Source organism: Melozone crissalis, unplaced genomic scaffold (assembly GCF_028551555.1).
Source record: "Melozone crissalis strain CALT ecotype California unplaced genomic scaffold, PUWL_Pcris_2 ptg000026l_1, whole genome shotgun sequence".
Taxonomy (NCBI): Eukaryota; Metazoa; Chordata; class Aves; order Passeriformes; family Passerellidae; genus Melozone; species Melozone crissalis.
In genome coordinates, this window is record NW_026535804.1 from 7282830 (window position 1) to 7310333 (window position 27504).

Here is a 27504-nt window from a genome sequence, read left to right on the forward strand (position 1 = left end):
CAAAAGGAGCTGTGAGTTTGCTGGTGAGGCAGGGCCAGCCCTCAGTGCCATCATCAGTGCCCAGCTGTGCTCAGGGCAGGTCCTGACTCAGGGCGTGCTCCTGTCCCTGAGTCTCTGAGGTTAATGCTTGTACCAGCAATTACAGCCACGACATACTCACAGATTTTATGTGCCATCTAGACTCTATGCAGACCTACCTGAAGCTTTGGAAATGCCCTCAGGTGGGACTGCTCCCAAGAGGAGCAGGCAGCCTCTAGGTGAGCTTGGGCACGAAAAGTTCATGCCAGGAGTCCCTGCCTGTAGTGACAGAACAATGCATAGTGTGAGATAAGGAGAAAGATTGCAGGGGATGAGGAGGGAGGAAAAAGTTTAGGATTTTGCCAAGGAGCCCTGGGGAAAAGTTGTACAGTGTCATGAGAAGGAAGTACTAGTCTGGCATCTCTGCAAGGCCTTGGGTGGATTTCTGAAGGTCTGGGGTTGAAACCTGAGGTCTGCTCCTAAAGAACAATCTCCCATTTCTCTCCACAGACAACACTGACAGGTTCTGGTCGTCAATGCATTTTAGTGACGCTGGAATCAGGCTGGACTTCCCAGCAAGAGCTGCTGAGGCTGTACTTGGGAGCCAGGTAAGGTGAGAGCCCTTGGGATATTGCTGTCATGGGTTTAACAAAAAAATATCAGAGTGGTCAGTTTCAACTTCCCTTCAGTGTTGAGATTGTTGAAAAACAAAACCTAAACCAGTGCTTAGAGTTTATGAGGGCCACCATCACAAACAAGAGTAGGAAAAGAAAAAGTAAAAGGATCACCCTCTCTTGATTCTCACATGGGAAAGGAGCTATGCTGAAAGGACAATGGGAGAAGCATTAGGAGGATGTGAAGGCAGGAGCTGGACAAGGAGCTGCTGGAGACAGGAGAGAGGCTGCATTTTTCAGCAGTGGCCAGTCTCTGTTTGCAGATCCTCAATCCAGCACTGACCCCTGCTTCTCCCTTGTCCCAGAGAGGAGAAGTAAGAAAACTTCTTCTGCAATGCAATTGCCCGAGGAAGACAAAACCCAAAGAAGAACAAAACCCAAAGAAGAACATAACCCAAAGAAGAACAAAACCACTGACGATAGTGTGTATGCAGAAGAATCTACTATAATTTTTATTCACTAGACACTGAGGTGGGTACTAAGGCTCATGGCAGAAGAAAAGTGACCAAGAGGTTCACATTTTGTGCAGCCCTCAGGTCACTTTTCTGCCTGGTGACATGCTCACTCTTCCTCTTCTATCCTCCTATGGAACTCGCGGCTCTTGGCTCGGAGCTTGTTGACCTGTGACTCTGCAATGTCAGCCCGCTCCTCGGCCTCCTCCAGCTCGTGCTGGATCTTGCGGAACTTGGACAGGTTCACATTGGACAGCTGCTCCTGAGAGGGAGAAGGAGTTGTTAGTGAGAAGTTTAGGGTTTTCATTCCTTCTGGGCCTTGGCTTGGCAAAGTCATACACCTCCAAACTCCACCCGCCACTGCTTCTACAAAGTCTCACAATGAGATTGATGAGATCTCAGTGTCATTCTCACATATCCCCTTAACTAACTCAGAAGCCCTATTCTGTGCAGGACTGTTTCCACAATGCAGAAGCCGTGCTCAGACAATCATAAATTCAGGGGCTGTAGGATCCTCAGTCCATCCCTGAACGTTGCATGCCCAGAAACAAGCAAAGGTTCCTTGCAATATTCTAAAAGCGGAATGCAAAGTGGTTTGGGGTAGGACTGCCAACACCTTCGCTTTCTGCTATCAAAAATACTAAAAATAAAGTATTTCCAAAATTTCTTTATATATTGTACTGCTGATATCATTCATAAAAATCCTTACAGGTTGCTTTGTGCTTCTAATGCAAAAAATGCTATGTGCATTTGCCCTCCTCAGAAGTCTTCTTAAAGGTTCATTGTTTTCATTCTCAAAGGCGAGTCTACTTTGTCAGCCTTTCAGAGGATTTGAAAGCATGTGAAATTGATGAGCATCTCCATTGGTATCTTCTAAATTTCTTATATCTGTCTACTCAATGGCCAAACTACCTTCTGGGAAAGTGATTCTTGCCAAGCACTCAGAGAGATACTTACAGCCTCCTCAGATTGTCTCTTGTAGGATTTCACTTTCATTTGCAGCTTGTCCACCAGATCCTGCAGCCTGAGAATATTCTTCCTGTCTTCCTCAGACTAAAGCAGTTGGTAAACAGATTAAAGAGTCAATTCTTGGTTTTGCATCATGGGAGGTTAACAATTCCCCATGGGGATGATGTGTGCAAAATGTGACTCACTGTGAGAAAGCCCAGTGAGAGCAGGAGAGCTCCTGCCTTACCTGGTAGGTGAGTTCCTTCACCCTGCGCTCGTACTTGCGCACGCCCTTCACGGCTTCAGCGCTGCGCTTCTGCTCAGCATCAACCTCCCCTTCCAGCTCCCGCACCTGCAAGGACAAGCCCAGCCCTGCAGCTGCCCTGCCAATGTCTCTCCAAGGAGGGACATGCTCACTCATGCACAGCCCCAGCCCTACACACCCTGGCCTCCAGCTTCTGGATCTGCTTCTTCCCTCCCTTCAGTGCCAGCTGCTCGGCCTCATCCAGACGAAGCTGCAGGTCCTTCACCGTCTGGTCCAGGTTCTTCTTCATCCTCTCCAGGTGGGCACTGGTGTCCTGCTCCTTCTTCAGCTCTTCTGCCATCATGGCCGCCTGATCAGAACAAAAGGTCAAAGCCATTTTGGGATGGGAGATATTTTTGGAAGAGTACATTCATCATCAGCAATGCCAGGAACACCCAACTCACATCTGTGATGGCCTTCTTGGCCTTCTCCTCAGCATTACGGGCTTCCTGGATGGTATCCTCCATTTCACCCTGGATCTGGGCAATGTCTGTTTCCAGTTTCTTCTTGGTGTTGATCAGGCTGGTGTTCTGTGCAATGGGAAGGACATGTCAGGAGTTGAATTCTAAAACCTGCCATAATGAACCTTCTGCCTGAACAAAGACTTTTCCCTTCCAGATTACAATTCTTACTCTGGGATTATTGTTGCAATGGTTGTTTACAAAATATGAGGCATGGGCTTGGAAAAGAGATGTAAAACATGCCTCTCCTTGGGGAGAGGAGTTTTAAGGACTTTCTAGTACTGCTGGTTCTCTGGTAAATTCTAGCCCTCTGTGTTTGGTCAGTGTCAACACAGCTCTTTGTTCCCTGACCTGGGTGTGCAGGAGCTGCACACGTTCTGTGGCATCCAGAAGCTCCTGCTCAGCCAATTTCCTCGATCGCTCAGTCTGCTCCAGGGCTGCCCGGAGCTCCTCAATTTCAGCCTGCAACAGGTTTGCTCTGCGCTCCACCATGGCCACCTGCTCCTTCAGGTCATCCTGTGTCCTGAGAGCATCATCCAGATGGATCTGGGTGTCCTGGAAAGAAAGAGAAAAGAAATTATTATGTGTAAGTGTGCACTTGAGTGGCAAAAATGTTAGGCATCTCATTTTTATCTTTCTGTAGCTTTGCTGAATGAACCTTGAGCACTCCCTGTGTATTTCTCAGATTCTTCTGTGCCTCTGCAGCCACACGGTTGGCATGGCTCAGTTGGATCTCCATTTCATTCAGGTCTCCCTCCATCTTCTTCTTCAGCCTCAGGGCTTCATTCCTGCTCCTGATCTCAGCATCCAAGCTGCTCTGCAAGGACTCCACAACTCGCAGGTGGTTTCTCTTCATCTGGTCAATCTCTTCATCTTTCTCTGCTATCTTCCTGTCAATCTCAGCCTTCACCTGGTTGAGCTCAAGTTGCAGGCGCAGGATCTTCCCCTCCTCATGTTCCAGGGAGGCCTGGACAAGTGGACACAAGCATTGATAACATCAATAAACCTACTGCTTCCTTTTAGGGAATGACAAAAAATTTCCAGGATCTCAGCTGTCTGCACTCCTCAGCCAGAAGAGAAGACAACCCAGGCCCTTTCCACCCTATTTCATCATTTGTTTAATGAAGACACCAGTGATTAAGGTCATATACCTCAGCTTCCTCCAGAGCAGCCTGGATTTCAGATTTCTCCTGCTCAATCTGCTTCTTGACTTTCTCCAGCTCGTGAATTGCTTTTCCTTGCTCCGCAATCTGCTCCGTGAGGTCGGAAATCTCCTCTGTGAGAACAAAGATCAATGGCATGGTCAGGCACAGAGCAGAATGGGAAGGGCCCTGTCCCACCAAGGTGACAGGCATCTCTGCAGACCTGCAGGCACAGAGCCATGAACAATGGTGGGAGTGGCTGATAGTGAGAAAGGCCAGGGAGGAGCAGAGGGCCAGGGACTTACGCTGCAAGTTCTTGTTCTCCCGCTTCATTGTTTCCAGGTGGTCCAAGGACTCCTCATAGGCATTCTTCATCTTGAACAGCTCCGTGCTCAGAGAGCGCGACTCCTTCTGCGAGGCCTCCAGCTCGGCCTGCGTTTCCTCATACTTCTGCTTCCATTCTGCCAGGATCTGAAGAGAAACAGGGGGTGAGTAGGGCTGTGACCATCACAGGGCCCTGCTCTGGCCAGGAGTGCTGGTGCTGGAGGCCAAAAGACCTTGTCAAAGTTCTTCTGCTTCTTATCCAGAGCAGCACAGGCAGCATTGGATCTCTCCACATCAATCATCAGGTCCTCCACTTCATTCTGCAGCCTCTGCTTTGTCTTTTCCAGGGAGGCACATTTGGCATTGACAGCCTCAACATGCTCCTCTGCCTCCTGCAGGCGCTGGGCCAGCTTCTTCCTGGGAAGTAGTAAGCACAGTTCTTAACTGGAAATCTTGGTGGATATTGATTATCATACTCACCAGGGCACTGAGATACTTCTTTGTATTTGGCCCTAATGCACGTGGTGCAAGCCTACCCCTACCAGTCATTTTTTCCTATTTCATTTCCCCAAAGTCTTCATAGAGTCATAGAGTCACAGAATTTTTTGTGTTATGTTGGACGGGACATCAAAAATCCATTAATTCCATGCCTTGGGCAGCGACACCTTCCAATAAACCAGTTTGCTCCAAATCCTGTCAAGACTGGCCTTGAACACTTCCATGGATAGGGCAGCCACAGCTTCTCTGCAGTCTTGCTATCCCTCTGCACTTTGCACAATCCCACACAGGTCCTTTCCCTTCATTCTTTGTTATATATCCTGTTTTCCTTGTGTTTTTCCCTTTCATATAACTCCTCAACCTTCTACCAGGCTTTTGCCTTTGGAAATCTCAGTGATGTCTTTAAGTTTCCCTTATTGACTTATGCCGACCTTCCACAAAAAGCTTACATACTTGGCCTCCTCGAGCTCCTCCGTGCGCTGAATCGCGTCCGTCTCGTATTTGGTTCTCCACTGGGCCACTTCACTGTTGGCCTTGGACAGGGCTCGCTGCAGCTCCCCCTTGGCCTCCTGCTCCTCCTCATATTGCTCCCGGAGCAAGTCACAGTCGTGGCGAGCGGACTGCAGGGCATGGGCCAGGGCATTCTTAGCCTGGTGGTAAAAATATGGCGATAAGAAGTTGGTGTTTCCTGGGAAATTTCTCTCACTGGTACTTATACACTGATAAAGGTCCCAAAGAGATAGAGATTAACTGACTGCCTCATAAAAACATGGGAGTCCTGCACTGCAAGGGCCTGGATTGCATCTTCTAAAGGAATGGTTTGAACTTTTAATTGAATCACCTTTTGAAGCCTTGAACATTTCCCAAAAACCAGTATTATGTCAAATATTTATTTCATATGTAATGTGAGTATCTTCACCTTGACCTCTTCCTCTAGCTGCCTCTTCAGTTCTTCAATCTGCTGGGTGAAAGCCTGTTTCCCTCTAGACAGCTGAGAAATTAAAGCATCTTTCTCTTCCACCTGGCGTCCATATTCACCTGAAAAAGTTTGCAATTGAGACAAAATTTTAAGAGCCAAGAGAGCAATTTATGGGGTTCTCCATTTCCAAATTACAGAGAGAAGGGCTGTACCAGATTCTGTCTGCAGACGAGCTCTTTGAGCACTAAGATCGCTAATCATGCGCTGATTCTGCTCCTCCTTTGTTTTATACTCGCTCAGCTGGTCTTCCAGAGTGCGGCACATCTTCTCCAGATTTGCCTAGATATCAATTGCAAATTAAAAAAAAAGAGTAAATACCTTGATCCTGTCTTCTTTTAGCAGGAAAATATTTCCAGAAGATGCAGTTGACATCTTGGGACTGTACATGCACCCACACATCTACATGAGATTTGGAGAAACCTTTTATAATACAACCTGATAAAAATTAAGTCATATATGATTAAAGAAGAAATACCACATCAAATTCCTAATAAACATAATTGCGTACCTTGGCTTTAGACACAGACTCTATGTTACTGGCCAAGTCATCAATCTCCATCTTCATCTCACTCTTCTCCTTCTCCAGCTTCTGCTTCACGCGTTGCAGGTTGTCGATCTGCTCGCCCAGCTCAGCTGTGCTGTCCGCGTGCTTCTTGCGCAGGGCGGCAGCCGTGGCTTCGTGCTGCAGCGTGGCCTCTTCCAGGTCACGGCGCATCTTCTGGAACTCTGCCTCACGCTTCTTGTTCATCTCCACCTGAGCTGCTGTGGCCCCTCCTGCTTCTTCCAGGCGCTCGCTGATCTCCTCCAGCTCCCTGGACAGGTCAGCGCGATGCTTCTCTGCTTTAGCGCGAGAGGTTCGCTCGGCCTCAATCTCCTCCTCCAACTCCTCAATGCGGGCCTGCAGAACAGCAGGGACCCTTCACAGCCGTGCCCTCCTCCTGCCTGAGCTGAGCCTGAGCAAGGCATGGCAAGGAACAGAGACTTGCCTGCAGCTCCTTGATCTTCTTCTGAAATTGCATGCCTAGAAGTTGCTCATCCTCTATCTTACTCTGGATCTGGCTGATTTCAAAGTCTTTCCTTTGGGACAAGTGAACCGTGTTAGAGCTCCAAGAAACAAGACAAGTGCTGCAGCCCAGCACTCATGGGCCCCAGAGCCACACTTACTTCTTCAGTTTCTCATCCAGCTGCTGCTTATCATTCTCCAAATCCATGATGCTGTCCTGGGCCAGCTTCAGGTCTCCTTCCAGTTTCCTCTTCGCTCTCTCCAGGTCCATGCGCAATTTCTTCTCTTGCTCCAGGGACCCTTCCAGCTAAACACAACAAGACCATCAGGGCTCTTCCAGCCAGCTTGGACTCCATACCTGTCCTCTTCCTGCTCTATGTCTGTGTGCTTACATCATCCACTTGCTGTTCCAGCTTGATCTTGGCTTTGGTCAGAGTATTGACTTTGTCTTCCTCCGCCTGCAGGTCATCCAGGGTCTGCTGATGCGCCTCTTGGAGGGCTTTCTTCTCTTTTGTCAGCTTCACAATGGTCTCATCCAGGGCTGCCATCTCCTCTGTCAGGTTTTTTACCTTCGAGAAGAAAAGGAGCAAGCACAGACAGAAAATGGTGCTTAAAACTTTCTAACAGGACAAATTTTTCCAGAGTGCGAGTGACACGCTCTACCTCATACCTTGTTTTCAGTGGCATGTTTTTCCTTCTCCACCTTGGCCAGTGTTAGCTCAAGGTCATCAATATCTTTCTTCAGCTCTGAACATTCATCCTCCAGCTTCCTCTTCTTGGCTGTCAGCTCAGCATTGATTTCCTCTTCATCCTCTGCTCTTTCAGTCACCTCCTTGACTTTGGCTTCCAGCTGGATTTTGGTTTTGATGAGCTGGTCACACCTTTCCTCAGCATCAGCCAAAGCGTCTGCTTCCTGGTAAGGAGATGCCATTTTTAGGCATATGCTTTTTCGGGGAATGTTGAGATACTTAATCTTCATAATTCATGGTCTTGGATAGTAGTTTTGAAGTTTAAAATTTGATTCACGTTTCAACAGAATGACATTTAATATAAAATTGATTTTTATATTGTGGGTTTTGAAACAACCATGTTTAAAAGCTAAAACCAAGTAAATTCCTTTTTAATCTACCTGAAGCTATGAGTATTTATGTATTTGTGGAAGGTATAGAGTCCAATATTATCTCATAATATCAAACATGGGATCAAAGTGCATGATAAGAAAAAGATATAAGAATATCTCAGCATACACTGTAGAAAAGTGTCACCTAACTAATATTTTGACTGCAGATACCTCACAGTCCTTAGAGAAGCTAGTTATACCTTTTAGAGCCCCGCTAAAAGAACAATTGAACTGAACTAAATCAAAGTTTCTATTTGGTTTGAAAATGTACTTGTAAATAGCAACCTGATAGTCACAGTAGAATTAGGAGAATGCCTGCTGGTGGTACTCACAGACTGAACCTGGAGCTGCAGGTCATTTTTCTCCTGCACCAGTTTCACCATTTTCTCCTCCAGCTCCTTCCGCTTTGCCTCAGACTTCGCAAGCTCTTCCTTGGTTTTCTCAAATTCTTGTTTCATGTTGGCCATTTCCTTCTCAGACTCTGCACTCTTCAGCAAGGGCTTGATCTTGAAGAACAGCTTCATCCATGGCCAGTGTTTGACATTCATGAATGCACGAATGTTGTACTGGATGCAGAAGATGGACTCCCTGAAAGATAAGTCAAATTAATATTCAATATTTACACCACGATGACACAATAAGCCAAGTACAGTGACCCTGATCTGAAGATAAGTCTACCTTCTCTCCACCATTTTCTGGTACTCCATCCTCGCCAGGAAGCCCCTGCACCTGGCCTGGGTGCGGGTGATGAGCTGTGCCAGCTTCTCATCCCTCATCTCTTCCAAAAGGCCTACCAGCCCAGCTTTGAAGAACACCTTAGGTGAGAACAAGAAAACAGATGCAGTGTCAGTAGCCTGATACCCTGCCCCCATGACATACTCTATGGAAGTTAAAATCAAAACCACAAAGAATATATGTGGTGGCAGACACTCTTTTATAACTCCAGTCTTCTGGTTTGAGGAACTATAATACTCAGACATTTTTCTTTGATTTTTATTCACCCATGATTCTTTTATTCGACAACTTTGTCTTAAATAGGAACTTGATTAACCCTTAATTAAATCATCCTAATACCATGAATTTCAGTTCATTCAGTGTTGAGTGATCAAGAATCTGGTTGATTTATTTTACAATATTTCTTACACCCTATTGGATCATTTCATGTGCTCTCTGGAGTATCTGAGTGTCAGTATTAAACCATGCTAACCAAAACCACGTAGCACTTGAGGCAAACAATCTTTTACCTTAGTGTGACCAAATTTGTATTGAGTATGGTCTATGTCAATCGATCCAAGAAGTTTCTCACATGCCTTCTTGCTGTCAATGAACTGTCCCTCTGGGATAGCACTGGCATTTAATACTTTGTATCTGAGAAAGAAAATGGAAGGACTTGCTTTGAACTCCAGAATATTAAGGGTCTTTTCCAACCTAAGTGGTTCTGTGAACATGAAGAGGTCTGTTGTTGAAACCAGCTGGCAGGTACATGGCAAGAAAGAGTCTCAAGAACTGTTGAGAACAAACAGCACTTGTTAAACTGAAACTTTAGAGAAGACTTTAGGCACAGGAGGGGAAGGTTAGATTTCAAAAGCTAAGATGGGTAAGGTGATCCAGTAAGAGAATGAAGTCTGACCTCTGTTTAAAATCTGCATACAGGACTCTGTTGGGAAATCCTTTCCTGCAGATCCTGATCCCTTCCAGCACGCCGTTACAGCGCAGCTGGTGCAGCACCAGCTCATGCTCCATGGCACCTGGAAATGCAGAGCACAAATACATGCCATGTTCTGTAATGCAGTGAGGAAGAGCTGCACCACACTGAAAACCTTCAATGTACATGTAAGTCTCTTACCAGGTGTTTTAGTTTCATTTGGAATGATGCACCGTACAAAATGGGGGTGGGTGCTTCTCAGGTTGGTCATCAGCTTGTTTAAATTCTCCTGGGAGAGTCATTAAGAAAAGCTGATATCAGTAAATGTCATTTCTGCTGTAAGCATCAAGTATCTCCTAAATGAGATACTATATGAAAATCAGCAGAACCCTGAACTCAAGCTCTCTGCACCAGTTTTTCTGACTTTCCACAGATATTTGCTATAATTAACTTAGTAATCTGAGTAATGTTTAGGAAAAACTGTACTCTTAAATATACAATTTTAATACATTCATTGACTCTAGTGGAATGCCTTCATTTGAAAATATATCCATTTTCTATTGGATATACCCAGAGACATAAAGCAGTACCCCTAAAAGACAGTGTGAAGCATTCTTCAGTAGGTATTTAGGCAGGGTCATATGGAGCACACTACATAGAACCTTTATGTTTTCCCTACTGAAAGCAAAAGGGACAAAACAGGCTAAGTTTTAAATGTTTAGATTATACATTTATCTTGTAGGGTATGCTGAGATGAATCCCAGCCTTAAACAAATGGAAGAACTGTGCATTCAGTGAAATGAAGTATGAGTACATTGACTGAATTTATTCCTAGGAGAATGGGGCCCAAGAACTTCAGAATCTTTTAACAGAAACAAGCCAAAACAAGACTAGCTGTAGCAATTGGTGGGTTTACTCCTTGACTTAGGAGGAAATAATGATTTCTTTACTGTACCCGAAAAAGAGCTGAGACAGTCTGGAAGGAAGAACCCTTCTTCTTGCCTCCCTTCTTGCCACCACCACCACCACTAGCCTCAGCTAAATTGAAAATAAAACAGATTTTAGAATTTTTTTGGACTTTTTTGATTCCTTTTTGCAAGCTGTAAATCAGTGAAAACATGGAATTCAAAGAACCAACCTGCATCTGCTCCACCATAGTTGGCAAAGAGTAAAGCCAGGGTCTTCACAGATGATTTCTGGTACAACCCAATGACAGTTTCATTCAGAGGGTCCTTGTTCTTCTCCAGCCACCCAGTGATGTTGTAATCCACTGTTCCAGCATAGTGCACCAGGGAGAAGTGAGCCTCAACCTTGCCTTTGGTAGGTTTTGGCTTCTGGAAGTTGCTGGACTTGCCCAGGTGCTGGTCATAGAGCTTGTTCTTGAAAGAGGTGTCAGTTGCCTTGGGGAACATGCACTCCTCTTCCAGGATGGAGAAGATGCCCATGGGCTGGGAGAAATCACAAGAAGAAACCAATTGTAATTTATCTTTCAAGGCAATAATGATCTTCACCTAGGCACAGTAATGGAACACAGACTGAAATACACATAAGAAAATATTATTATTTAATTCCATTTTCTTCTAGAAAGTGGTATTGATCACACTGATACTTACATTTTTGAACACAAAATTACTCATAAAAGAAATAGAAATTAATTTTGTTTGTGTTGACAATGTGCCCTGTAAAATCAGAGCATACACAGATGTGTCGGACAAGTTGAACATGAGCCATTGCAGTAAAGGCACCAACACATCCTCAGCTACACCGTGCTGCTAACAGCTCAAGGGAGTTAATCCTTCCCCTCTACTCAGCTCTGAGAAGAAACATCTGGAGTGCTGTTCCAGCTCTTGGCTACCCAGCACAAGGGAAACATGAACATAGAAGATCCCTTTGGAAAATGAGACCAAGAGATTCCATGCATGGAACTGATTTGAAAGGAAGGATACCTTCTCAATGAGCTCAATGCAGGCAGCCAGGTCCATCCCAAAATCAATGAATGTCCATTCAATTCCTTCCTTCTTGTACTCCTCCTGCTCCAGCACAAACATGTGGTGGTTGAAGAACTGTTGCAGTTTTTCATTGGTGAAGTTGATGCACAGCTGTTCAAAGCTATTGAACTGGAAATAAAATAAAAAAGATGCATATTTGAAGATGCAGGAATAATTGCAAGACCTCCTCTTTTAAAAATAAGGAATGCAGTTAACTTGAATTCCCATGCATTTCTTCAGTCTGTTTTATGACAATTTGAAAAAGAGAAAAGGTTCAGAATAATTGTCCACAAGGAAATTGTTTTCATTCACAAAGTTTAAAGACAAATTATACATCCTGTTTAAAATGAGACCATGTTACTGGGAGAAAGAACCCAAGCTTAGGACTATTGATTACATGTCTTTATACTGTCTTGGGCCTGATCATATAAACAATGAACTTTTTTGACTGGACCATTTTGTACTTTGATTTTGCACATCTTGAAATAGCACAAGTCCTTTGAAAGGTCCTTTTTTTACTTAAAAAAGACAAATAGCTATAATCATGTGATGATATTATGTTCTCTTTAAAAATGTCTCTCAAATTGATCGTAACATTCAGTTGTCACTTCCAAATAGCTCTTACCAAATCTTACTTACATCAAAGATCTCAAAGCCAGCAATGTCCAGCACACCAATGAAGTACTGCCTGGGCTGCTTCGTGTCCAGCTGTTCATTGATGCGAACAACCATCCACAGGAACATTCTCTCATAAAGCGCCTTTGCCAAGGCACCCACAGCATTGTGCACCTACAGGGAAAAAAATACCTGGAGTTACAATACGAGGCACAGGAGAATCAAAAGGATATTCATTCTACACATGGTTACAGGTTGCTGCATGTCTCTTACCTGCTGTGCTGTTTGGCCCTTGGTCACATATTCATTCCCCACCTTGACTCGGGGGTAGCAGAGGGCCTTCAGCATGTCAGCTGAGTTCAGACCCATCAGGTAGGCAGCCTTGTCAGCAACTGAAAAGCCAGAGGAAAAAGGAAGAATTTTATGTCCAGCAGGCTTTGAATCCTAGAGCATTCCCTAAAGGCTGAATGGTTCAGATTTCTAGTTTTTGAAAACTTTTGATAGACTCTTGTAGAGGGAATCTTTGTAACATCACACTTGCCATTATGCACATTGAGCTTTTCTAAAAATAATCAGTTTGAAATTTTTCACTGCAACACGCAGAAAGTAATGAAGTTTTCAAAAATCTCCTGGCACAAAACTGAAAACTGAAGCTTGCTAGTCTGAGTACGGTACACACACAGCTCAGGAGCTGCAGTGATAACAGTCAGGTACTGATCTACATTCAGGTGATCAAAACCAGAAAATAATTAGAGTGGAATGCAGAGGTAATATCTCTATTCTCCTTCAAATCCACATCCTACAGCCTTTTCTGAGCTTTTGTTTCTGATATTCAATAAAACTTATTGGGTGCTCCCCACCTGCCTTGTCCTTTAACAAGAGGAGGCATTGCTCACAGAACTGAAGACAGGTTGTAGGCCCTGTGCCAACAAAGGAAAGGAATTAAATAAGTCCTCTCACAGCTGACTTCCCTGAGCACCTCAAAGGTGAAGGTGCATGGGAGCATGGTTCCCTGTTGTGTTAGAACTGAATCACTGGGCTGTTTCACAATTGCAAGCCATATTCCCGCAAAGGTATGACTAAAGGAACATCCATAATGCCTTACTTCTTCAAAGAGTATGAAGACCAATTTAAAGTATTAATTGTTCATAGCATAAGTTATATAACTCCTTAAATCAGGGAATTTCATGTACTAAGGACAAGGGACAGCTGTTTTTTCCTGGATGATTGTTTTCTTTGGAATCTGAAGTCTAACAGTGAAAAACTTTTGCTGTCTTCAACATATGTAGTGGCTTACAGAGGGTTAATTATTGAGTTTGATAATACCTTCAGTGCCTTCAGGCTCTGCTTGCTCCTCTCTTGGTTTCTGCTTGAATTTCAGGTTCCCATAGTGCATGACAGCCCCTGTCAGCTTGTAGATGGCTGTCTTTTCATCAGCAGTGAAGCCCAGGATGTCAATGGCACTCTGGTAATACAATGAACAAAGTGAAATATTTGTATGTTATCTGATGCATGACCTGTGTCTCTTGACCTTGGCCTCTTGTACATTACTTACATCTGTTGCCATCAACTCCTCCTTGTCATCAATGCTGGGGACAGTGATCTCACCTTGACTCACAAAAGGGAAGTCAAATGGGTTGGTGGTGATGAGGAGCATTTCTGAAAACAAATGTGTTTGTGGGTTAAATTTAATTAATCTTGTAAAAGAGTTGAATGTTGTTCAGAGATTTCCTCTCAAAAACTCAGGGATGTCTCCTACCAATTAGCTCTGGCTTCTTGTTGGACATGATCTGATAAAAGATGTGGTAGCTCCTTTCCGCCTTGAGCTGGAAAGTGACTCTGGACTTCTCCAGCAGATCTGGCAAGGATGGTAGAAAGAGTTAGGCACTTGTGGGAATGTACATAGAAATGGGAATTTGGGAAGGGATGGGAGCAGTCCAGGAGAATCTCTTACAAGTTTCAATGTCAGCAGAAGCCAGTTTGCCTGTGGCACCAAAGTGGATTCTGATGAATTTGCCCTGTGAAGCAGAAGCAGCAGCAGGTCAGCCTGGATGTGTTCTGCTGATGTCTCCTTTGCATGAAGAACTCTTCAGGCATCAAGTGTGTTGCCATGAGCGGGGGGAGAGATTTTATGCAAAGCAAGAACTCACAAAGCGTGAGGAGTTGTCGTTCCTCACGGTCTTGGCATTTCCAAAGGCCTCCAGCAGTGGGTTGGCGCTGATGATTTGATCCTCAAGCGTTCCCTGCAGGGACATCATTATTCAGTGACTGTGTTTGGTTGACAGGGCAATGACAGGCCAAGCATTCAGTCTGTCCTTCCTGACTCACCTGCATTTTGCCTGATGACTTCTCCTCCTTTTTCTTGTCTCCACTGGCTGCAATTGTTGCAAAGTACTGGATGACACGCTTGGTGTTCACAGTCTTCCCGGCCCCGGATTCTCCGCTGCCAAAGCCAAGAGAGAAGCAGAGGGTGCGTGGTCAGGCAGGAGGGGCCCTGGCACCGGGCAGCCCCGCAGGGACCCGTGCAGGGGGGTACCTACGTGATCAGGATGGACTGGTTCTCCCGATCTGTGAAAGCAGAACAATGACAGATGTGTTAGCAGCTGATCTGGGTAATGCTAAGCTGAATGAGAAGTAAAACTGCAAACCAAAGTTGGGGATTCTTCAAAAAGTCCAAGACTACCCAACTCCATTCTATGTCCTAGTAGTATTAAGCATAAGCCCAAATGGATACATTGAACAGTCAGAAACATCTGGACCTGAGACAAGCTGTGTATCATTTTCCCTTCACATAATTTTCCTCAAGAAATGAAACCAAAGTACCTACCCAAGTTCAAATACAAGAAAAAATAACTTTTTCTTTCTTATCAGTGAAAAAATGTAGAATACTGAGCCAAGTACTATTTCTGCAGTAGGAGAGTGTAGAATTTTGTACAATTAAATATAAATAATTCACCATGATAAGTTCATGAATGCTCCTAGGTCAGTTTCACTTGAAATTGTTTACTACATAAATCGACCAAGTTCACAGTCATGCTTCTTGATGGCTCCAGCTGGCTTCTCACATGCTCCAGTGAGATCAGCAGCGCTTTTTTGATTAGATTGCTGTGAGGGAGGCCAAACACTTACCAGTCAACATGAACTGATAGGCGTTGTCAGAGATGGAGAAGATGTGTGGAGGGGCCTCCTGGCGCTTCTTGCCTCGGTAGGCCAACACCACCTCGGGGTTGTACACCGGCAGCCACTTGTAGGGGTTGACAGTGACGCAGAAGAGACCCGAGTAGGTCTGCAAGGAAGGGACACAGCACGTTGGCTTGCCCTGAGGCTGGCCCAGCAGCTCCTGAGGCTGCCCAGAGGAAGCTGCTGCTGCCACTTACGTAGATCATCCAGGCTGCGTAACGCTCTTTGAGGTTGTACAGCACAGCGGGTTCGTGCAGGTGGGTCATCATGGCCATGTCCTCAATTTTGTCATACTTGGGAGGGTTCATGGAGAAGATCTGGTCATCCTTCACGGTCAGGGTCTGCAAAGATCCTTTTATGTCAGCTAAGAACCCAGTGAGGGAAGCAAATGTTGTTTTTGAACCTTGTTTTTGACTCACCTCTCCCCCTTCAGTCTTGACAGTGACTTTGCCTGATTCCCTGCTCGTGATTGTCCCTTTCACAAAGGATTCTTTGGGATGAACCACAAAGACTGATGACTTGGCATCAAAAGGTTTGTTCTGGGCTGCAATTCTCTCCTTCTCCGATTTTCGGAGGTAAGGAGCTGCCTCCCCAAAAACAGCCATCTCAGCATCGCCAGAGGCCATGGCTGCCCTTTACTGAGGATATCTCAGCGGATGACTCTGAGGAGAAAAAATATGGTACTGATTATTTCTTCTGTAAGATTTGGGGAAATTTTCATCCTGTGCCTTGGTGTCTCTTCATTCTCAGGGTACTTTAACATGAGATAACTAGAAACTTAATTTTATGTCAAAACAAGAGGCTTTTATGGATGCAGTCTAAGTCTTTAAACATTCATTGATGACCTTTTCAGAACTGTGGATTTGGTGCTTTAAGAATACTGTGCCTGTAAGACAAGAGTGAATTTGTTGAACAAGTTTCACTAAGACATCCCTATTAGGAATGGAAATAGAAGAAATTGTAAAAAGGAAGAACAGTGAAATAAAACTACTGAAAAACTGTAGTATAGGTGATCTACAGTTTTGGAAAACAATGAATCTGTAAGACATTTACCTATTTAATGGTAGGGTAATTAATAATTTGCTAATGAAGTTCTCCACTGGAAAAAAAAATACAAAACAAAAAGACCATACTTTGTGACCTTTTAATATTCTGCCACAATTAAATTCCTCTATGCATTTGTCACACTTCACTACAATACTTAAATAATTTGAGTCCCAAAATTCTGACTTAGGTGAAATAAAATTCAGTCATTGAAATTGGAATTTCTAAGGCTTTATTAATATCTCAAATAAATACTTTCTGAAAAAATCTAGGAACATGAGAATTCTCAAAACTTTTGATTTATTAAACATCTAGGGTACCTAAATTTAGCCAACTGCACTTGAAAATCCTCTAGCTACAATAAAAATTTATTCCCTCTTTATTCTTTAAGTAATAAATATATTTTTTGTCCAGGGTAAGAAAATGGATATCTAATAAAGCTGAGAATTCTGGCACTTTACAAAGGTGGTTAGAAGGTCTGTATGTTAGATGATTTAATAATTAATATATTCTTAAGCAGAATACAGGATTTTGCATTTTTTCCCTGCTGTGCTTATCTGGTCCCATTCTCTTCCTGCCATAGCAAAGATGGGAAGGCAGCACTCCTTGATTTATGTAAGGTCAGTTAAGCAGAAGCGATGAATGTCCCCATGGGGATTTTCTGCTCTTTCATCATTACTCAGAGGCTTCAAACACAGCCTTGGGCACCCTCATCACTTTTTACTGCAATCCCACCAGGTTTGCATATAGGGCAAACCAGTAAAACCTCCTGACACCCCACCCAAAAGGATCTGTCTCTGTTCCTACAAAATGGTAAATCAGCTTCTTACCTCTTGTGACACCAGATGTGTGGCTTGTGAGCTGGCAGCTGGTCAGTGCTATAAAACAGAAATGACAATTCCCAAATTGCTGCTGCACAAAAATCAAGAGTGAAAACATGCAGGTAGGTGCCTTGAAAAGAGATTTGTAATGGAGTCCCCTCCTGCACAGGAGCACCAGAGGCAGCAGGAATGTGGGGGCACATTAGGCTGCCATCCCCTTCCTGGCAGCCTGCAGACCCCATCCCTTACCTTGGAGCTTTCTGTGGAGCCAGGGCAGACGTGTTGCAGGGACATTTTATACGATCTCGCCTGCAGATGCTGCAGATGCCTCCTCTTTCTTCGGTCAAAATATTTTGGCAAACCCTCTTTGGTGAAGCATTGTCTGGCAAACTGAACTAAGGGCATAATTGTCATTTGACATGACTAGATATAATTAGAAAATTTTGATGTCTTAGTGGCTATATGAATACATCTTCTATAAACAATCTTCCAAGGGTGTTAAGGAGGGAATCTAGACTAGTCAAAGCACTTAAAGAACTTGGATTCAGGACTTATGGATTTTATTGCTGCCTTTCCCACCGACTCACTGCACAACCTGGGATGGATTGCTTCGTATGTCTCTGCTGCAGCTACCCCAGCAGCACAATAGATAAAACAGGATGTTAAAAGATAAATTAGTGTTATTAAAACTTTTTGACAGTTTTGTTTGTTTAACCCTGAAAGAAAAAAAGAGTGCAGGGAAAAAGATGTAGAAGATGTAGAAGAGGTAGAAGAGGTGAGGAGGGTGACAGGCACAGCAGGGTGGTCAGCCAAACACTGCAGCAGAGAGAGGCTGGGCTCTACCTGGGCTTTCGATATTGATGGCTCTGACAGATGTGAGGCAGCTTTAGGGGTATCAGGAAGAGTGGGCGCGCGCACACACACACACACACACACACTGTGCCTGTGTGCCTCTCTGCACACACTCCAGATTGGAAATAAGTGGGAGATTCTCTTAAAAACTGTTTTTGTGCACCCTGTGATGGGTTATACCTGCTGAAACTCCTGGTCTGCGGGTTAGTGCCAGTGAGCAAGATGCTCCCTGCTTTTGCTGGCAAATTAACTTATCCTTAACCCGAGGAAGAATAACTGATTTGAAATGCCTTCCAAGTGAAACCAGCGCACCTACTTACAAATGGCAGGAAAATCCTCTTTTCAGTAATACCTACACAAATAATTGGATGTATGCACAAACACATCATGTCCACATGCAGTCCCAGATGCTCTCTACCTGATACATCCTCAGTCAGGCACTTCCAGTTCATTACAAATATCTTGCACACTTAATCCAAAACACCACGGGTACACCAGAGCTCTGGGGGTGGCAGACATGCCTGGACAAGGCTGATGGAGCGGGGTGGGGGGGAGGGGGGAAAGGGAAGGGGATTTACTGGTCGTACTGGAGAGAGACTGGTCTTGTTTTAGGGACAGAGCACAGTCATGTGAGTTGATTTATATCCTGTCAGATTTAGGCTGAGGTACTTAACACCTTCTTTGCCTCAGTCATCAACAGAAGGAGTGGTTATCCTCAGGGCAACCAGCCCCTTTAGCTGGTAGTCAGGTAGAGGAGCAGAATGGATTCCCTGCAGCCCAGGAGGAATTAGTCAGCAACCTCCTGATTTTAGACACCCACAAATCTGTGAGGCCAGACAGAATTCACCTGAGGCCACTGAGGGAACTGTGGGAAGAATTTGCCCAGCCACTCTCAATCATTTATCATCAGTCCTGGCTAACCAGGACTTTTCCTATAACCAGGTGTGAGAGACTGTAAAGATTGATGTCCTGAGACATTTTGGGATGCATGAGGATATGTCACAAGATGACTCTGAAAAGAAAAAATATGGGAAATATAAAAATGGGAAAAATATGGGAAGGGCAGGCCAGGCCCTGTGAGTGAGGCAGTACACTTCCCCATGCCCCATCCCACCAAGAGCCATGATTCTGTGATTTTTTAGCTGAGAGTGCTGGGCTAGATCACCTGACTTTGGGGACGTTGCTTTCCAGTGGCCAACAACAAAGCCATTCTTCCCAGAGAGCTCTTTGGGTTTTTGCTGTTGTGCTGTGCAGGATGTGGCCCCAGCTGTGCAAGATGCAGGAGTGAGGCACACAGCCAGCTAGCTCTGGGCAGGCAGCCGAGGGAAGGTCTGGTTTGAATGGGAAGCAGTCAGTGAGTTGAGATGTCTCCAAGTATTGACACTCACCAGTGATTTGGGGATTGAATTTAGTGTCAGTAGGTCCCCATGGACCAGTGGTAGAACATAAAACCTTATTTGAAAACGGTCCAAATCTCAGAAGAGGGTTGTGAAGTAGAACACAGCAATGAAAGAGATTCTTTCATCCGGATGGCTGTTGAATATCTCCAAGGATTGAGATTTCACAATAGCTCTGGGAAACTTGTGCCAGTGCTCAGTCACCCTTCCAGGAAAAAAAGTATTCCCAGATTTTCACAGAGGAAAATTTGTGCATCAGATTGTACTCATTGCTTCTTGTCTCATCACTGAGCAACAATAAAAAGGACCTAGTTCCATCCTCTGTGCACCTCCAGGTATTTATATCCGTGGATACATTCACCTGATCATTCTCTTCTCCAGGCTGAAGAGTCTCTGTTTTTTCAGTCTTCCCTTATGAGATGCTCCAGTCTCTCATTCATGTCACTGGCCCTTTTCTGGACCCTCTCCAGTAGCTCTGTATCTCCCTTATACTGGTGAGCTCAGCACTGGACATCACTCCACATGTGGCCTCACTGCTGAGTTGAGGGCAGGGATCACCTCTCTCTGCAGCACTCCTCCCAGTGCAGACACCATTTACCTTCTTCACATAAATGATACACTGTGGGCTCATCTTCAACTTGCTGTTCCCCAGAACCCCCAGGTTCTTTTTGTGCAAAGCTGTTTTTCACCTGGTTAGCACCCAGCATTTACTGGTGCCTGGGCTTGCTCCTCTCCAGGTTCAGGGGTTTGCACTTGTTGTGTGTCATTGGGTCCCAGGCTCACCTCAGGGTTTTGCCTCACCAGTACTCAGCTGCACACTGTCCTTAACACAGAAAACACAATGTTAAATGGCAATTGTAGAATCACAGAGATTCAAATCTTACTGCTATGTTTATCTCTATTGCTGATTAAGTTATAAAAACAAAATAAAATAAAATGTCAACTACTTTCATTTGAAAGCTGTAAATTCATACCCATTTCCTTTTTTCCTCTTTTGCATTAACGAAATAAGAACACAGAAAACAAGAACTTCTCTTTCAGTGTTTTGAATTGTTGTTTTTTAATATCTTTTTGAAGGAAAATAGGGCTAAAGCAATGGTAGCTGTAAGAGCAGGCATTGTGTATGCAGGTAGTGTATGAACTCTCAATGTCTACAGGGGAAAGACACTGCATTTGTGGAGGCTTGAAGAGGACACAGGAGCAAGTGCAAAAAAAGGTTGGGCAAATAACCCATCATTCCCTGATGTACTGTATGACATAAAGCTCATGGAAAGTGAAGTGTTTGGTCAGCTGTCATAAGGATCCCTGAAAAGCAGTCTAAGCTACTGAGCATCTGCTTTGGATTTAGTTTAATTTATACAGCTCTTCTCTTTCACCAAGTACCATTTATATGACACTGGTATAGTGGTTTCTTACGAAGAAGTAGTCTCTAATCTGAAATGGATGATTTGGATTTCACTGTAGTTTCACTCACTAGGTCCCCAAAAATTACTTCAGGAGAAATTTTGCCATGTGTCCTCTATCCAGGTACAGAAAGGAGAAATCTCTCCAGGAAGGAAGGAAGGAATCTTTTGAAAGAAGGGCAAGCACCTCAAAGCAAAAAAAAAAAAAAAAAAAAAAAAAAAGACTGCAATGTTTCCTGGGAACCATTAATATTCTGTCCATTCTATTTCCATCTCTTCAAGGTGAACTTCACAGAAGCAAAGCACAGCAGAGATAAATGGCAGGAGGCAGGCTGGAAGCCATCTCTGGACAGACTGTGCTGCACAGCAATGCAGTGTCGTCAAGGTGCACATTCCCATGGAGGAGAAAGGATTCAGTCGTGCTGAAAATAGATCCTTCTTGAGACAGAGATCAGACAGCTGCTCCCTCCCTGCCAGGGCCTAAGATGTGCATTTTGTTCCCCCCATCCCAGCAGTTAACTGAGAGATAAGGAGTGAGAAGGCACTTTTTAGCCAGGCTGGGGAGGGCAAGGCTAAGTTCCTGCAGGTGCTGTGTGTTGGCCACTGGGAACCTCCCCCTCCTCCCTGCTCAGACTCATCAAGCTCATGAACTGGAAACACAAGAATGGCCTGTATGGGCAACAGCAGGAAAATGAATGGGTTTTTGTAGTCTTTACCCCTGGAAGCTACTCTCAGTCTGTATGGTCTGTGATTCCCTAAGACAGCCAGCCCTCCAAGGTGTCCCTTCTGGCTGATGATGTGTCCAGGTGGCCACTCCCATGCAGCTGAAGCCATGGCTATCAGTGAAATCTTTTATTGCACTTCATTCAATCAACAGACAGTTAATTCCATGCCACTTGCCAAAGCATATCCCTCCAGAGCGCCAAATCCATAACAATGCTTCTCATGAACATCAGCTGAAATGTCCTCAGCAGAAGCAGCAGGCTTTGGTTGCTTTCAGTCCTTGAAGAGCAGAGTGACATGCAGGCAGAGTCAGAGATCTCTGAGGCTCATTGGGGCAGCAAAATGCATCACATCACAGCAGGAAGGAGCTCCACCAGGTGAGGAGCAGCAGGGCAGGCAGAGTATAGGAAATTCTTATACCACAGGCTGGACATATTCTCAGTGGTAACTGCATGCTGGTAAGCATTTCTCCATGTCCATAACAGGAATTCAGGGGTGTGGTTCAAACTTTTTTTTTCATTATGAGTTGCCAGGCATGATTTTTCAGAAATATGTGTATGATACAGCACTATCACCTCTGTGGGTTATTTCTGACATTGAAGGAAATAAGATTGCATGATGTCCCTGCCCATGTCAGAGGGATTGGATAAGGTGAGATTTAAAGGTCTGTTCAACCCAAACCCTTCTTTGATCTGTGTGGGTCTCTGAATGGCTGTACTGGGTGAGTCCAAAGAAACAGCAGACTCTCACACCCAAGACATTTGTCATCATCCCACTCTCCTCAGACATGCAGCCTCTGCATGATTTTCCACTCAGGTGGTGAAGCCTTCTAGGGAACAAACCACCTCAAGGTGGTGAAAAATGTTATGCCAATGAAGAAAAAACAGCTTACAATTGGGAAACTGTACTGAAAATGACGATGTCCCTGTGTGTCCCTGCCAGTAATAGGAGACAGAAGCACAAGCACATTTCTACTATGTCTATATGAAGCCTAAGAAGCCTTTGGCCTTCTCAGGTCTCAGTGACCTATTTGTACCCCACGTGGAGCCTGTAATGGTCACGGGATAGAGCAGATATCCTCTTCGACAGGGATCCCCTTACACACCCTGCTAGTGAGCCCTGGGAGGCTGGAGAGAGCTCAGGGCTGCTCAGCCTCTGCTGCAGTAGGACATCTCCAACCTGAAGAGCAAGCTCAGGTGCCTTACACAGACAGAGGTGTCTCACTGTGTGTGGGGACAGGTCACTGCAGCTCCTCCTCAGCTGGGCAGGGTCTCTGATGCCCAACAAGGAATTGAGATGTGCTCAGGGGATGGGGGGCACCAGGAATGAGCAGGATCTGTATGGATGTGTCGTAGTTGAGACAGTCACAATACAAAGCAACACTCCATTTTCAGAAGGCTTCAAACTATTTTTATTCTAGCATGCATGCTTTTTATACACTCTCACAAAACTCATATGTTTACACTTAACTCATTGGTCAGGAAAAGACAAACAAAGTGCTAATTGGAATAGGCAGTTCAGGTTTCTCTTGTTTATCTATGTCAATGACCTTGGTAGGAAATTCTTTCAGGGGTAAACATTGATCCCCTTCTCAAACTTCTCTCTGGCTCACAGAGGCCACTGTAAAACCTCTTCCACATGGATGTGCTGCTCCTCTGAGCCCACATTGCAGCTAAGGTGGAAGGAAGGCAGTCCTGCATGTGGTGGGTCACTGCTAGCGATTACTCTGCCCTACTTCAACCAAATCAGCTTGCTGGGTGACTGGTGCCCAGACCCTGATAAACCATGGTAGATATTCCATAAGATACAACCTACTTACATCTGTTCATTGTTTATATACATGTTTGAGGTGTTATCAGCTCTCTTAAAGCCATGTCACACAGGGAACAGACTTGGTGACACACAGCTGTGCTTGGGCATGCTTCTCAAGTTGTGTTCCTCTTGGTAGTGTTCAGGAGCACATAATCACAGAATGATTATATGCAGGTGCTTTTATTAAGAGCTCTGGGTATCAGGGGACACAAACCCAAATCTGACTCCGCCACAGTTTTGGACCGGACATGTTTTATATTCTCTCGTTACATAACTTACATATTAATTATTAAACTTACATTGTTGTATTGTATACATTGATTTCATCCAAGCATGGATTTCTCATGATCCCAAACCTCTAACATACTTTCTCATGATTCTTTAAACAATAATTATATCTAATCACATCTAACAGTTATATCATTTATCATATACTGACCACACATGTGAAGTTTCACATGATCCAGCAAATGCAAGGTCTAACATTTCCCAGAGCCTACCTTTAACATTTTCCCAGGGCCTACTAAGCCTAACTTTCTTTCTAGCTCCCTGAATTTTCTGTGATTTTAAAATCTTTTACTATCACTCTCAGTGTCAGTGGGTGAGACTCAGGAGTGGCACAGCCCAGCTCACAGAGCAGTGGGGAGCCAGGTAAAGCAGCAAACTTTCATTTGGGGGTGAGAACTCTCTGTTGAGTATCAGAATTGTGCTGTTAATCAGACTCCTCATGTTCCCAGCAAAGAGCAGCGGAAGAGCTGGCCCAGGAGGTGACATTCAGGATGTCCTTTCTGTCACCCACCACAGCAGCTGAGGAGCTCCTGTTACAGAGCAGGGGAGTGGGGTGGGCAGGCTAAGACGCCTCCGGGTAAGACAAAGTCAAAAGAAGGCAAGTGGCAAAAGGGGGAGGGAAGGAGAACTAGGATTAGGTGCATAATATTAGCACAAGCAGCAACTGTAGCCTAAAAAAGTCAGCAATGAGGTGGTGTCTTCCTTGGCTGGCACTCATTTGGGACAGATGCACAAATCCTACTTCTGGGCAGATTTCAGTGCTGTAAATGGAAATAAACTGGTATGGAATCTCTATAAATCTACTCACTTTAAAAATTAGGCTTTTCAAGACTAAGTCAACCAGTGGATTGCCACAGAATTTTCTGAGTGACACTCACTGTAGTGAAGTTGCCAACAGGATACAGAAAACCAGACTTTTCTAGTGACATTTCATAACTTGTTCTTGCAGAAAAATCCTTAGGAAATTTATAAAGGATTTCATTGCTTTATATTGGAAGACAGATTCCCTTGTGGGTCAGACTAAACATTTCTTTAATTGATTTCTGCATTCATCTCATGTGCCAAGGTAAAAATACATTTTGCTGCTCCTGAAGCACAAATCAGTTATACAAAGCAGAACACCTCCAGGTTCTTTTTCTTGGATGATCCTACATAAAACCTATGATACAGGGTGGGCTCAAAAAGAGTGACAAGCCAGGTCCCTGTGGGGTGGGCCACAGCAGCAGCTCAAAACCTGGACCACTCTGCCAAAGAGAAAAGCAGCTCCTGAGGCTGCTGGACCCCAACCTGAGCTACCTGCCCAGCCTGGGGAGCTCAGGTGAGGTCTGGATACTGGGGGCTTCCAGGCTCCACCTGTGAGTAGCCCCTGAATTCTTCAGGCCGCTGGAAGGTCTGGATTTTCACTCTGACGCCCCCAGGACAGTTTGTATTCCCAGGTTTGGGAAATGCTGCCTGAGGATTGGTTCTGTGCAGTGCAGACAGCTCTGCTCAGCACTTACACCGCCTCAGCAGTAATGAAACAACAGAATAAATACAGAAAATTATTTCTTCAAAACTAAAATTAGGCTTTAAAAAGAATTTCAGAGGTGGGCTATGAGTTAGTCGTTTGCAGATTACCATTGTAGTGTTGCCCAGCAGTTCCCCTCAGATTTCTGCTGACTTTTCATCCCCGAACCTGTTCTGAGTTGTCATTTCTTCCACCCCCACATCCTCTACTGTCTTATTGCTTTTCCTTGCACACATCCATGTTGCTTTCATCCTCCCAGACCTTTTCTGATCTCTCCAGCACTGTTTCAACCCCACCTCAGTTCTATGGTTACTCTTCCACACTCTCAGCAATTTTTTCTGCAACAAGAGTGACAATATATCAAGTTCAGCTGCTCAACCTCATGCATTGGGGCCTGCATTCTATTTGATATGAACATGTTCCACAGGCTGCTCCTGTTCCACTTGGCTGCGAGAGGGGACAAGACTTTCTGCAATTCTGCTGTTCCTGGAGCCTCTGCTTTCCTCACCAGGGAAGGGATTCATGAACTGGGGCCTCTTGCTGATCTGCAAAGCAGAAGATGGAATTCTGGGTCCACAGGCATTGCATTTTTATTTGCAGAGAGGGGATGCCCTATCCACCCCAAGGAGCCCTGACTGACTGCTGGAAGTACCTGGGCCGTGGGACAGCACATCCCAGCAGGGAATGGCCATGGCCACAGTGCTGGGCCCCATTCTGGGGTTTAACCTTTCAGCTGGCAATGGAGCTGTGCTGCACTGAGTCTCTCTGGGGTAAGAATAGCAGCTGCTGCCTTGGGACACAGCACACGTGTCCAGCTCCTCCAGGGCAGCACGTTGCAGTGCCACACACAAGGCAGCCTACCCGCCCAGGAATGTCTTCAGGCGCTATTAGTGGAAGCAGATCATCCCCACAAACAGGCACGACCCCGCACAGGAGCCTTGGGAGAGTGGGGCTATTTTGGGCTTTGACATTGAGCATGAAAGGAGGATGGGCTCATCCTCCTGTCACGGGCCTCCTCCAAAGCTCCTTTGGGCCTTGTCCCCTCCTCCAGCAATGGCTCTTGTGGAGGCTGAGGGGCAGTTTTGTGTGGCCTGGGAGTGCAGGAGGTGAGGACAGAGGGAGCTGTGAGTTTGCTGGTGGGGCAGGGCCAGCCCTCAGTGCCATCAGCAGTGCCCAGCTGTGCTCAGGGCAGGCCCTGCCTGAGGGCATGGGGCCTCTGCTTTATTCTCAACCACACCCATGAGAGTGAGAGAGGTACCAGAGAGTATTGTAAGGCTCCAACTTGTTGAAATCAAGTATTGAGACACCAATCCTTTGCATCCAGCAGGGTATTTGCTTCTTTCCACCTGAAGCTCTTCATTTCTGAGTGGTTCTTCAGCACTCTTCTTCCATTTTCCTATTCCCCACCATCACAAATTCCCTCCCTAACTTATTCCCATCCTTTTAAGATCCTCTTTCTGGGGCGGATTTCTTTCATTGCACATTTTTAATGTCTCATTTATTTATGTTTAATTTGCCTTGCTTTGTGAAAGTTTCAGTGATTTGCCAGCACTTAATCCACTACACTCATTGGTGCGTTGGCCAGGAAATCTCAAATTAGCAAACCACAACTACTACAATGGGGCAAGAGCAAACAGCAAACTTTGTCCCAAAATCAGGCAAGAGGGCTGGGAGGATTGCATGACAATGCCATGTTATGCCTAGATACTCTGGAATGAATAATGACAGGCTGGTAAGGGTTACTAGACTTGCCTAGCAATTAGTAATTTTCTGGTGATTTTGCACAGCTACTCCTAAACAAGATCCAACTGTTTTTCTGCAGGTTCATGAAGCAGAAATTCATGCTGCACTGCGTAACCAATCATTTGACATGGTGGTCTGGGGTCAGTGACATGGCCTAGGAGTACAGCAGGGCTTTAGACTGAAGCACAGCACTGTGTCACGAGCTGCTGAGAATGGGCTGCTTCTAGGCTACAGGAGCTGGAACAGAATTCCTCTGGAAAAGCAAGAAGCCTGTCAGACCTCTAGATTTTAAATTCAGGATGAAATTGGTCAAAGTGAAGTAGTAAGACTCAGAACAGAAGCAGTGTTAAGAAACAAACCCACGCTTTTGACTATAATTAACTTAGTAACAAAATGAGACTCTCATTTAAACATTCACATTTGGAGCATTTGAAGTTGCAAATATCTACTTTATTGACACTGGTATAGCAGCAGTGACAGAAAATGTTTGTGTTCTTAAACAAAGAGAAAATTCCACAGCTGGAGAGGTACCTTATGAAAGTTCTGGTTATCCCAGAGGAAGC

General features: G+C 44.9%; 1 protein-coding gene across 4 annotated transcripts; it reads right to left on the bottom strand.

The window, feature by feature from the left end:
* Positions 1 to 1253: 1253 nt before the first annotated feature.
* LOC128938445 (myosin heavy chain, skeletal muscle, adult-like) lies at positions 1254 to 15977 on the bottom strand. Of its 4 annotated transcripts, none has more exons than XM_054278688.1 (38): positions 15771 to 15977; positions 15549 to 15692; positions 15301 to 15457; positions 14712 to 14739; positions 14500 to 14614; positions 14322 to 14414; positions 14126 to 14189; positions 13931 to 14029; positions 13727 to 13830; positions 13498 to 13636; positions 12445 to 12563; positions 12196 to 12345; positions 11515 to 11685; positions 10722 to 11016; positions 10524 to 10606; positions 9770 to 9857; positions 9554 to 9671; positions 9168 to 9291; positions 8602 to 8738; positions 8256 to 8511; positions 7474 to 7716; positions 7196 to 7372; positions 6965 to 7110; positions 6787 to 6877; positions 6309 to 6698; positions 5953 to 6079; positions 5741 to 5859; positions 5275 to 5471; positions 4557 to 4740; positions 4305 to 4470; positions 4009 to 4133; positions 3516 to 3824; positions 3209 to 3412; positions 2801 to 2926; positions 2536 to 2706; positions 2340 to 2444; positions 2102 to 2197; positions 1254 to 1406 (listed from the first exon to the last, which is right to left on the bottom strand). In XM_054278688.1, exons 1-38 carry the CDS (start codon positions 15975 to 15977, stop codon positions 1254 to 1256), a joined length of 5820 nt encoding a protein of 1939 aa, XP_054134663.1. The 4 variants fall into 4 exon arrangements, with proteins under 4 accessions (XP_054134663.1, XP_054134662.1, XP_054134660.1 ...); XM_054278687.1 differs by having other exon boundaries at positions 10524 to 10601; positions 10711 to 11016; XM_054278685.1 differs by having other exon boundaries at positions 10707 to 11016.
* Between the last annotated feature and the right edge of the window lie 11527 nt (positions 15978 to 27504).

Excerpts from the sequence above, each read along its gene's own strand:
- LOC128938445 (XM_054278685.1), bottom strand. The coding sequence starts at position 15,977 with ATGGCCTCTGGCGATGCTGAGATGGCTGTTTTTGGGGAGGCAGCTCCT. Across the intron at positions 13,637-13,726 it reads AGGAGTTGATGGCAACAGAT|AGTGCCATTGACATCCTGGG; the intron begins GTAAGTAATGTA and ends TTGTATTACCAG. Across the intron at positions 6,699-6,786 it reads AGAAGATCAAGGAGCTGCAG|GCCCGCATTGAGGAGTTGGA; the intron begins GCAAGTCTCTGT and ends GCTGTTCTGCAG.